Source organism: Hypanus sabinus, chromosome 1 (assembly GCF_030144855.1).
Source record: "Hypanus sabinus isolate sHypSab1 chromosome 1, sHypSab1.hap1, whole genome shotgun sequence".
Taxonomy (NCBI): domain Eukaryota; kingdom Metazoa; phylum Chordata; class Chondrichthyes; order Myliobatiformes; family Dasyatidae; genus Hypanus; species Hypanus sabinus.
The window spans coordinates 129024176-129037252 of NC_082706.1; the positions used below are offsets into that span (position 1 = coordinate 129024176).

At 40.6% G+C, this 13077-nt stretch overlaps 1 protein-coding gene across 2 annotated transcripts in view; it reads left to right on the forward strand.

Moving 5' to 3' along the window:
* Positions 1-1639, forward strand: part of twsg1a (twisted gastrulation BMP signaling modulator 1a) — a 46460-nt gene extending 44821 nt beyond the window's left edge. For both annotated transcript variants that reach the window (XM_059976283.1, XM_059976292.1), the window contains exon 5: positions 1106-1639. In XM_059976283.1, coding sequence (XP_059832266.1) covers positions 1106-1287 — 182 coding nt within the window. In that variant the 3' untranslated portion in view covers positions 1288-1639. The remainder of the gene's footprint in view (positions 1-1105) is intronic.
* Positions 1640-13077: the final 11438 nt, after the last annotated feature.

The following is a 13077-nucleotide window of genomic DNA, read 5'->3' on the forward strand; positions in this document are numbered from 1 at the left end:
AAAATTCACTCTGATGAAATTTATTTAAAAGAATAAAAAGTAAATAATTTCAACTTTTTCTCCAACTTGCGCCTTTTGCCAGATGCAGGTGATGTGGCTTTGCACAATGCAAGCATCACCTCTATTGTGAGAAGTGCAATAAGAAGCTTTTCCCCATGGAGAAGGGCATTGGTTTATGCTAAGGGGAAAGAGATTGAAGGGGATCTGGGAAAGAACAGCATCCCATCTTCTTTTCATCACTGCTTTATCTGTCTGTGCTGCTTTCATTATGGATCTTTGTATTTGTACATCAGTGTCTCATTGGTCTTCCTATAAAGTCCTACTATTGGTTGTGAATGTCCCACCCTTTTTAACCCCCCCCCCAAATGCATCACTTCACAATTATCAGGATTAAATTCCATCTACCACTAGGAAATCTAAAGCCTTTGTCTTCAGTTCCCTATTGTCTCAGCAACTCAGTGGAATTCTGGTGTCCTGGCTGACACTGAGTTCAGCTTCTGATCTCACGCCCATGCTAAGACCACTAAGTTTCAGAATGAGATTTATTTTCATTGACTTGGATAATGTGAAATTTGTTCCACTACATTGCCTCGTCTGATTTGTTAAAAGCCTTGTTTATATTGTTAATTACTTTAGTGATACCACTGACCATCATCTCGCTCTACATCCTTGCTAAGCTGAGCTGGACAGAACTTCTGCTGCTCAATTTCTATTAACCATGCATCTGTCGACCTTTATTTATCTCTTTTGCTGATGTTTCCTATTTTTTTCAATTATTATTCTCACTTTCAGATTCCTGCACAGCCTTGCCCGATCCTATCTGAAATACGTAATAGCCTATATATCTAAGATCTCTACTTTTTTAGTTCTGGATCTCCAGCTCATTCCCAGTCTAATTTCTCTCCTTATTACTCAAAAACTACTTCTCCTTTAAATGCATCTTAAAATCTACCTTTTTGAGCAAGTTTTTTCACATCTCTTTGACTATTTCTATCCCAGTATCAAGTTTTGTGTGCTAACATTTGTATGAAGCATCTTTTAGATGTTCTGTTTTGTCAGAGTAATGTTTTTAAAATTTTACTGACTTAAAAAAAATATTTTGCAGAGCCTCAGTGCACCGTGGTCTACTTCAATGACTGCATGTCAATCCACCAATGTAAAAATTCATGCGAGTCCATGGGTGCCTCGAAGTACAGATGGTTTCACAATGCCTGCTGTGAATGTATAGGCCCAGACTGCATTGATTATGGCAACAAAGTGGTCAAATGCATGAACTGCACCTTTTGAAGACAGAACTGTAATGTGAAGGTAGCATGTAATCTCTGTAGAGCTAACAATATTGACTGTCTTTTCATGTGAAGTTTAGAGTTTTGCTATTTTTTTTTATTGAAGTTCTGCACTTCATGCTTAAGAATGTATTACAGAAGTTGGAACTTTGAAGTGACGTGAGAGTTGAAACTGCGGCTTTTTTTATATGGTGTAATTTACTGCTGATGTGTAATTTAAAAAAAGCATTCCTTTAAAATCATACTGACATGTGGATATATGGAATAAATCAATTGTATCTTCTGTTTTTTAATTGATGTACTCCTGCACCTGCTTACATAGTTTTATGAATAAACTATTCTTGTCGGAGTGACGAAGGTGTTTAAGAGTTAGTTTGACTTTTCACTCTCACTTATGTAAGTAGCACTTCTACAATAAAAATGAATCAAAAGATCTACCTGTAGATCAGGACGGAAATGATCAGGTGGAAATATACATATTGCATTGAGTATTCGGTTAGCTTGGGCAACCCAGGTTGCTTTCTTAGTAATTGTGGGAAAAACTAAGTGGTTTGTATGAAACCAGTGAAGGCGTTTCAGTCCCCTGATTGAATTCTGATGTCTGTTTAAAACTACTTCACCCTTACTCCCCTGAGCAGTCTAATAAGGAGCAGAATGCCAGGCCAGTTCTTGTTACAGAGTTACACTGACATATAAAAAACTGTTTATTTCATCATGCCAAAATACTTTACATCATCGCTGAGTTCCTCCCTGTGCTCTGAGCCAATAGCAGTCTTGATTTGGAACTCCTGTATAATCTCATGAAAATAATTAGACATACTCAGTGACTTGCAGAAATGTTTGAAATACAGATGAGGTGGAAGTCTCAAGTCTGCTCCATTATTCAGTTAAATCAGAGCCAAGATGCATCTCAACTCCACTTATCGACCCTTATTTACCCTCACTGTCTGAAAGCGCTTTACTTCCTTCCCCCCTCCCCCTCCATTCAGCCCACATGGTTCCTATATTAATGGCTTGAGTGACTAATATGAGCTTGGCTGAGTTAGGAGCACTTGCACCTGGGTACACAGGTACTAACTTGTCTCAAGCTGGTTTCAATTACACCAGTGTGGTGTCCTGCCTCCATGACTGCCATTCAGTTGCACTTGTAGTCACAGGTGAAATGCTGTGAGAGGTTTGTGATGAAACACATCAATTATGTGTTGGCGCGTGGCCTGGTGGGCAAGGCATCAGACTAGTAACCTGAAGGTCACTGGTTCAAGCCTCAGCTGAGGCAGCGTGTTTGTGTCCTTGAGCAAGGCACTTAATCACACTTTGCTCTGCGACGTCACCGGTGCCAAGCTGCTTGGGTCCTAGTGCCCTTCCCTTGGACAACATCGGTGGCGTGGAGAGAGGAAGGCCTGCATTGGCTACAGCTCAGCATTCAATACTATCATCCCCTCAAAACTAACCAATAATCTTCCAGACCTAAACCTCAACATCTCCTTGTGCAATTGTGTCCTCGATTTCCTCACTTGCAAACTCCAGTCAATTCGGATTGGCAGCAGCATCTCCTCCACAATTTCTATCAGGACCGGTGCACCACCACTGTCATTGGGCAAATCAAAAGTGGTGACGAATTAGCACATAGGGTGATTGAAAATCTTGCTGAGTGGTGCCACAACAACAACCTCTCACTCAGTGTCAGCAAAACCAAGGAGATGGTTATTGACTTCAGGAGGAGGAAACCGAAGATCCATGAGTGAGTCCTCATCGGGATCTGAGGTGGAGCAGGTCAGAAATTTAACATTTCAGAGGATTTGTCCTGGGTCCAACACGTAAGTGCACTTTCATAGAAGTCTGCGAAGATTCAGCATGTCGTCTAAAACTCCTGACAAAAATTTCTATAGATGTGTGGTGGAGGATGTGTTGGCTGGCTGCCTGGTATGGAAACACCAATGCCCTCAAATGGAAAAGCCTACAAAAAGTAGTGGATATGGCCCAGTCCATCATATGTAAAGTCTACAGAATGCAGTGGATACAGCACAGCCCATCACAGGTGAAGCCCTCCCCACCACTGAGCACATCTGCATGGAGTGCTGAGGCAGGACAGCAGCATCCGTCATCAAGGAACACATCATTCAGGCATGCTCTCTCATGCTGCTGCCATCAAGAAGGAGGTACAGGCGCCTCAAGACTCACACCACCAGGTTCAGGAACAGTTATTGCTCCTCAGTCATCAGGCTCTTGAACCAGAGAGGATAACTTCACTCGCCCCATCTCTTGAACTGTTCCCTCAACCAATGGACTCACTTTCAAGGACTCTTCATCTCAAGTTCTCAATATTTATTGCTTACTTATATATAATTATTATTGTTATTTCTTTTGTTTTTCTTTCTGTATTTGCCTTTGTACATTGGTTATATGTCTGTCCAGTTGGGTGAGGCTTTTTATTGATTCTATTGTGTTTCCTGTATTTGCTGTGAATGCCCACAAGAAAATTCATCTCAGGATTGTATATGGTGATGTATATGTACTTTGATAATAAATTTATCTTGAACTTTAAGTTAGAAGATGAAAGGTTCAAGAACCAATGTAAAGGCTTGAACTTAAAAATATTAGATGTGTATTCAGTTGTAGTACAGAGAGAATGCTACATTCCTGATAGGCTTCCATTCCTTATTTGCTCCCTTAGGTTAGAAGAAAAGTTTCAATCTTGATCAGATTTTACAACTAAAACAGATTAACCACTATGTACAAATCAACTGCCATGTTTCCTTCACTACAGCAGCAACACAATACCATGAGAGATGCATTAAAGATCCTTTTCAAGTCTCAAGTAATCCAACATTGGACAGAATTAAAGAAGCTTTGTTTGAGAATTGCAATAGCAGGTAAAATGGGATGAAAGACTGGAGTACTTATCAGCTGAAATATTTCCTCCTACATTCATACCAGGCAGTCTTGATAATGGAGCTCTCATGAAATATAATGCTAATAGCTGATATGTTTACTTCAGAGGGAAAACTGGTCCCAATAGTTCCTTACTATATATGTAACACCTTCAAGGTTTTTCTTGTCTGCTCTCCCTTGTGTTAGTTTCTGTGTAATGGTTATGAAGAGGCATTTGGGTTCTTCACTCCAGCTTGTAAGACCACTGTTCCACATGTCCTAAAGGTTTTCTGTTGCAAACAGTACTCTCCTCCTAATAATTTCAATGAATTGTTTTAAAATTTAATTTGTAATTACATGGCATATTACAGTAAAGTTATCACCAACCCTAAATCAACAAATATCATTCAAATGAATTTCATTCCTCTTTACTTTAGAATTTATTTAAATCTTCAATCCATCCAATGAAAGGGAGTAAAAATCTTTGCGTTGTAACTTCATTGCAGTGAAGAGACATGTGAGTTGGGTTTCGGCCCTACCTCCTCCCATAGATGCTGTCTGGCCTGCTGAGTTCTGCCAGCATTTTGTGTTTTTATTCATTTCCAGCATCTGCAGATTCACTGTTGCATGTGAGTTTAAAAGTCTAATGGCTTGTAGGAAGAAGCTGTCCTGTAGCCAGCTTTTGTGTTTGTTTGTGACTAGACTATTAGCTTGAATCTAATCTTAGAATCTAGATCACTTGATAATGCTGCAATTTTACGGAAAATTCACAGTTAAGGGTGGTTTTATTTAAACCCAACAGGAAAACAATTTGGTGTAAATAGACTGCAAATTGAAGAACTATTAACAACAATGAATGAAAGACAGGCAACCATGAAACATGTAAAATTGCATTAAAATATTCCATGCGTTTACAAATTTAATGATGTTTTTGTGCACGTTTTATTTTTAAATGATCTTAATACTTTTCCTTAAGATTACAACAAAACATGAAATTATGACAGTTTACAATTTTCACAATTTTTTACTAAAACATCGTTGGATCTTGGATCATTGACAGAACTGTTTTTGACTTTAACACTGTTCTCCATACACTGGAATGTTCTGTTTTAAACTGCTTTCATTCATTTGGCCTTAACTTTTTTATTTGTGAAATGTTACTTGGTGTTTTCCAGGTACATGTGTCTTTCATAAATCAGGGTGCTGTAGAGAGCTTGGTTTAGTAATCTTTTTATACACACATCTCACCTGAGTCGTTTTAAGACCATAAGATTTAGGAGCAATATTAGACTATTTGGCCCATTAAATCTACTACACCATTTGATAATGGCTTACTTATTCTCACAGCATAGTGGATAATCAACCTGTCAATAATTCCTTCCATTATAAAGAACATATACCAACTTTAATGTAGTAGAAACTTCTCAAAGCATTTTGTCAGAGTGTTGTTTGGCTTGATAATGAGTGGGATGCACATGTGTTGGGAAGGACAACCAAAAACTTGGTGAGTTTTAAGCAGTATCTTAAAGTTACACGTACAACACGCTGGAGTATCTCAGCAGGTCGGGCAGCATCCGTGGAAACGAGCAGTCAACGTTTCAGGCCGAGACCCTTCGTCAGGACTGCAGTCGATGCTGAGTTCCTCCAGCATGTTATACGTGTTGCTTTGACCACAGCATCTGCAGTGTACTTTGTGTGTATCTTAAAGTTGTTGTGTATTCTTGAGGTAATTCCAGAGCTTAGTTTTGACACCTGAAGACACAGTTTCCAGTGCTAAAGTACTTAAGCTTGTGATGGCAGAATCAAGGATCAACTTTATTCGCCATATACATTTACATGTACAGTATTAGAAATTTTGTGTGCTGTGTTGGTCATGGGTATAACATGCAACAAAAAAAAACATTAAACAATCATAAAAATAATTATTTAAAAACAAAGTTAGGTTAAAATGAGGATATGGAATAGACTGTGCATAAATACATATTAAAAGTGGGTTTAAAGTGTTTACGATATAGTGACGGGATGGGGGCTAGCTAAAATTGTTGATCAGATTAATTACCTGGGGGAAGAATCTTTTAAGATGGTGTAATTTTTTGTAGTTGTTTTAATAATCCTATTTCAGAAGGGAGCTTTTGACAAAGGGAATTTGCAGGGTGAGTGGTGTCAGAAACAGGAGACCAGAATTTGAGAAGCAAAGATATCTAGACAGAATGTCAGAAATTTGAAAGATGGGAAAAGTCAAGGATAAAGTTTAAAATAAGGATGAGAATTTTGAAAATGACTTGTGTAGTTAGGAGAGAGTGTAGGTTGGCAGCACAATGGTAAATTGGTTTATTATTGTGATATGTACCAAAGTACAGTGAAAAACTTTTTTTGCATGACCTCCATAAAGATCATTTCATTACAACAGTGCATTGAGATAGTACAAGGGAAAAATAATAACAGGATGAGGAATAAAGTGTAACAGTTACACAAAGTGTAAGTGCATAGGCAGATAATAAGGTGCTAGGCCACAAATGAAATAGATCGTGAGATCAAGAGTTTATTTTATCAAAGGGGGCCATTAAATAGTCTTATAAGAGTGGAATGGAAGCCCTCCTTGAATCTGGTGTTATGTGCTCTCAGACTTTTGTATCTTCTGCCTGATGAGAAGGGGAAGAGGAGAGAATGTCTTGGATGGTGGGGTCTTAGATTTTGCTGACTGTTTTACCAAGGCAGCAAGAAGTATAGGCAGAATCCATGGAGGGGAGGCTAGTTTCTGAAATGTGCTGAGCTGCTAAATCTCTGCGGTTGCCCGACCAAGCTGTGATGCATCTGGATAGGATGCGCTAGAAATCTTTAGCCTCCTGAGGAAGTGGAGGTGAGATTTTTTGGCTGTGGCATCAACAGGAATGTAATTAGTGTGAGTTAGGACCAATGCAGTAGAGTTTGAATCACATTAAGTTTGCAATGTTGTGGGAGCCTGAACAAAGTCAATTGGAGAGTAAACCAGAGGTCAACAACAGAGAAGCTGAGGAAGCAAGAGTCAAACAATGTTATTGAGATGGAAATTGGCAGTCTTATTGATGTTAGAAATATGTAAAATATAATAATAGTTATAATTTCACATGGCTGCAGGGAGAGAGAAAGAGTCGAACAGCTAGAGAATAGAGTTTGGACAGGACCCAAAGATATGAAGGTGATGGATTCAGTCTAACAATTTCTGTTTGTTCAGTGTTGGATGTTGTCCAAGTGATTCTAATATTCGAGTTTAAATAAATGATTTTCTTTTAATCTAATATGGAACTATGTTGAAAGAATTTCCATAATGCTGGTCTCTTGTTTGAAGCTTTTGTAATCAATGGATTAGCGTTGAACAAAAACACAAGAATCTCCCATGCTATCTTTATACAGACACTGCCACTGAAGTATACTTTTAAAATTGTTTGAGGACATGAGTAGTAGAAAGAACATACATCAGTATGACACAGGAACAGGCCCTCTAACCCACAAAGTCTGCGCTAAACACAATGCCAAATCCCTTCTGCCTGCCTGTGATCCATATCCTTTCTGCATATGATGAGTCAAGGTGAGGAGGTCCTAAAGACAACTGAAAAACAGGACCTCCGGGTAGTAATCTCTGAAATGCCGTCTGCCACGCGTCAGTGAGGATAAAAATAGAATGATTTGACAGGATGAATGCTTGGCTGAGGAACTGGTACAGAGGGCAGAGGTTCAGATCTGTGGATCATTGGGTTCTCTTCTAGGGAAGGTACCATCTGTATAAAAGGGATAGGTTACACCTGAACCCGAGGAGACCCAATATCCTTGGGGACAGGTTTGCTAGAATTGTTCAGGAGGATTTAAACTAATTTGGTAGGGAGATAGGAACCAGAGTGATAGTGCTGAGGATGAGGGCTGATGATAGAGCAAAATTGCAGTCAACAGGATGAGTTATAATGTAAAAGGACAAAATTGAAAAGGATGAATACAGGACAGAAGGTGTTATATCTGAATACACACAATATATGGAATAAAGTAGATGTCGCACCACTGGGCATGTATCATGGCTGAAAGAAGATTATAGCTGGGAGATTAATGTCCCAGGATACATATTGTATCAAAAAGACAGGCAGGTATGCAGAAGGAGTGGTGTGGCTCTATTGATAAAAAATGAAATCAAATCATTAAAAATAGCTGACATAGGATTGTAAGATGTTGAATTATGGTGAGAGCTAAGGAACTGTAAGGGTAAAAAGACCCTGATGGGAGTGAAAGACAGACCCCCAAACAATAGTAAGGATGTGGTCTACAAATTACAACAGGAGATAAAAAATGCATGCCGAAGGGCAATGTTACAATAGTTATGGGGGGAGGGGCACGGGACTTTCAATATGGAGATAAGATTGGGAAAATCAGGTTAGTGCTGAATCCCAGGAGAGGGATTTCCCAGAATGCTGACGAGATAGGTTTTTAGAGCAGCTCGTAGGGCACCTGCTATTCCAGATTGAGTTGATTTTTGAGCTTAAAGTAAAAGAACTCTTAGGGGAAAGTGATCATAATATGATCGAATTCATCCTGAAATTTGAGGAAAAGCTGAAGTCAGATTGATCAGTATTACAGTGGAGTAAAGGGAATTACTGAGGCATGAGAGAGAAGTCAGCCAAAATTGATTGGAAATAAACACAGACAAGGATTTCTGGAAGCAATTCAGGCGGCATAGGATTGATACATCTCAAAAATGAATTATTTTGAATGAGACAACTATGGCATAGGAAGTCAAAGACAGCATAAAAGCAAAAGAGAGGGTATATAAACAGCAAAAATTAGTGGGAAATTTGTGAACTGGGAAGCTTTTAAAAACCAACACAAGGCAACTAAAAAGTCATAAAGAAGTAATACATAAGTAAGCTAGCCAATAATATTAAAGACGATACTAAAAGTTTCTTTTGAGAAATCAAGTGTAAAAGAGAGGTAAGAGTGGATATTGGACTGCTGAAAAATGATGCTGGAGAGTAGTAATGGTCGACAAACGGAATAAATATTTTGCATCAGTATTCATAGTAGAAGACACCAGTATGCTGGAAGTTCGAGAGTGTCAGGGGTCAGAGGTGTGTGAAGTAGGGAGAAGGTTCTTGGGAAACTGAAAAGTCTGAAGGTAGATAAGTCACCTGGACCAGATGTTGTGCACCCCAGGGTTCTGAAAGAGATTGTGGAAGCATCAGTAATGATCTTTCAAAAATCACTAGATTCTGGAATGGTTTCAGAAGACTGGAAAACTGCAATGTCACTTCACTCTTCAAGAAGCGAGATAGACAGAAGAAAGGAAACGATAGGCCAGTTAGTCCGACCTCAGTGGTTGGTAAGATGTTGGAGTTGATTTTTTAGGATGTGGTTTCAGGATGCATGTTAAAATAGGACATAGCATGGTTTCCTCAAGAGAAAATTTTGCCTGACAAATCTGTTAGAATTCTTTGAAGAAATAACAAACAGGATGAATGAAGGAGAATCGGTAGATGTTCTATACTTGGATTCTCAGAAGGCCTTTGACAAGATGCCACGACATGAGGCTGCTTAACAAGTTGAAAATTCAAAAATCTGATGCACAAAGGGACTTGGGGGTCCTTCTGCTGGATTCACTAAAGGTTAATTTGTAGGTTGAGTCGGTGGTGAGGAAGCCAAATGTCAGTATTAATTACAAGAGGATTAGAATATAAAAGCAAGGATGTAATGTTGAGGTTTTATAGAGCACATGAGGCCTCACTTGCAGTATAGTGAGCAGTTTTGGGCCCCTTATCTTAGAAAGGATGTGCTGACACTTGAGAGGTTTCAAAGGGGGTTCTTGAAAATTCCAGTATTGAATGGCTTTTCATAATGGCTCTCGGCCTGTATTCATTGGAATTCAGAAGAATGAGGAGTGACCTAAATTGAAACCTATATTAATTGTTGAAAGGCTTTGAGAATGGATGAGGAGAGGATGTTTCCTATGGTGGGAGAGTCTAGGACCAGAGGACACAGCCTCAGAAAAGAGGGCGTCCTTTTGAAACGGAGAAGAAGTGAAATTTCTTTAGCCAGAAAGTGGTGAATCTATGGAATTCGTTACCACTGGCAGCTGTGGAGGCCAAGTCCTTATGTATATTAAGGCAGAGGTTGATAGATTCTTGATTGGACAGGGCATGAAGGGATACGGGGAGAAGGCAGGAAATTTGGGCTGAGAGGTAAGGTGGATCAGCCATGATGAAATGAAACAGACTTGATGGGCCAAATGGTTAATTTTGTTCCTATATAATAGTTTTGTATCTGTTTACTAATAATCTCAAACACCAGTTTTGTATCTGCTTCTACCATTACCACTGACAGCCTGTTCCAGGCATCCACCACTCTCCTTCTAAAAATAAACTTGACCCGCACATCTCCCTTAAACGACCTGCCTCCCACCCTAAAGCAATCGTAATGTTTCTGAACTTGAACAACCACTTGTGTTCGCTCTATGGATAACACCATAAGGCATAGTGTTAATGTGTGTAAGGAAAGGGTGTGGTTGCATGTGCGAATCTGTCTTTTGATTAAAGCCATCTGTATGTTCACTGGAACACGCACGAAATGCTGGAGGAACTCAGCAAGCTAGGCAGCATCTATGGAAAAAAGTACAATCGATGTTTCGGGCCAAGACCCTTTGGCAGGACTGGAGGAAAAAAAAGCTGAGGGGTAGATTTAAAAGGTGGGTGGAGAGAAACACAAGGTGACAGGTGAAACCCGAAGGGGGAGGGAGGGAGTAAAGGGCTCAGTAGCCTCCAACATGAACATCGATTTCTCAAACCTCCGGTAATGCCCCCCCCCCCCTTCACCATTCCTCATCCCCTTTTCCCTCTCTCACCGTATCTCCTTCCCAGCCCATCACCTCCCTCTGGTGCTCCCCCTCCCTTTTCTTTCTTCCATGGCCTTCTGTCCTCTCTATCAGACTCCCCCTTCTCCAGCCCTGTATCTCTTTCACCAATCATCTTCCCAGCTCTTTACTTCACCCCCTCCCCTGCCAGTTTCACCTACAACCTTTTAAATCTACTCCTCAGCATTTTTTCTCCAATCCTGCCAAAGGGTCTCGACCCAAAACGTCATCTACTTTTTTCCATAGATGCAGTTTTTTGTGTGTCGTGCTTGGATTTGCAGTATCAGCAGATTTTCTTTTGTTTGTGTATATTGACTGATTAGGCTTTGTCTGCATATTGTGGGCAGTGTTTCAGAGATCCACAGATGCCCAGGAATTGAATCTATTTGAGACACTTATAGCTTTTAGTTCTTGCTATTGATCACTTCCACATTGTTTAGCAAACATTAGGAAATTGGCTTTCTGAGTGCAAATCACAATAGCATAGATGATGGCAACACACAATGTTTGATTGTATACGATCCATTACCAGCCGCTCAAAGCACTTCAGTGCCACTGGGCGGTGATCACTAAGGCCAGTGACTGCTGCGGCCCACCAGAATGATTTTGACTGCTTTGAGCATCCTTTTCCCCAATATGAAGGCAGTATCCTGCTTTCTAATCTGTTGTCCTGGCAGTGTAGTGCTGAATCACGGTAATGTCCTCAATGCACTTTCCGATATTGCCAGTCACCAATCCCGCATTTTCATCAATGTTGACATGATGATCGTAGGTAGGCGCCTCCCTGAATACTCTCCAATCTGTGCTTTCAAAGCAGTCCCAGCAGCGCTGAAGTGGGACCTTCTGGCCACGTCCTGACCACCCTGTGAACTGATTTGACTTGTTTAACTAGTGATCTGTGTGCAGGGTTTAGCAAAATGGACGTGTGGTCTTGCATTTGAGGTGAGGATGGGGGTCAGCCTTGTTGGCGCGACAAACATTGGTGTAAACCAGGTCTAATATATATTTTCTCCTCTGGTCACAAAGTTGGCATGATAGTAGAACTATGGCAGAACTGTTTTTAAGCTGGCATAACTGAAGTCACCAATAATAATGAAGGCACCATTGGGGTGAGTGGCTTCCAGGTCACAAATGATGCTGTCGAGCTCCTGCACTGCTTCCCAGCACTAGTATGAGGGAAATGTAATCACAATGGCTGCGAGCTCCCTCGGTAAGTAGAAGGTCCTGCGCTTCACTATTAACATCTCTATCTGTGCTGAGCAGTGGGCTGTCACTACTAAGGCATTCATACTCCAGTTCTTATTGACGTGGACACATAGACTTCCTCTGCAAGCCCTGCTGGAGATAGTATTTGTGTCCACTCAAAAGGTTAGATTAGGCCTTCTAGCTGAAGGGCGGGGTCTGGAATGGTGTCCTGGAGCCATGTTTCTGTCAGGAATGTTCTATGTTTATTCACAGAAGTAAAAGCAGATCAGCAAGAGAACATGACTTACAGGGTCCAGTGTATCTCTCCACCCCTGTAACCTTTGGTCTTCATTCACTGCTGTAATTCAGGGTGTGCCATAGCATGTGGCAGCCCTTCCACACTATTTACCACACGGATTCCAGCTGTCCTCTGTGGTATAGTGATGAACCTGTGCCTTTGTGAAGCCACGTGCAGTACCAAGCATGGGGCAGGCAGGACCTGGTCAGGCACACTGAACTCTGTCCCCTGCCTTTTCCTTCATCTCTAGGCCAGCAATTCACAAAATAGATGTTTTTTTTTACAGCTTCTTGTGATGCAGTAGTTTTGATTTCTGCAGGCAGTTGTCAGGAACCAAGGAAGTTTGAAGAGAGAAACCAGAAATGCTGGAATCTAGAGCAACACAGAAGGCTGGAGGAAGTCAGTGGGTCAGACAATATCTATGGAGGGAAAAGGTCAGTGGATATTCTGGCATCTGGACACACATATAGCCTATATCAAAAGGTAAGGGAAGGAGTAAGGGATTTAATAGGCAGACTGGGGAAGGATAAATGGGAAGAGTGCCAGAAGCGGGGAGGGGATGAGGGACGTGA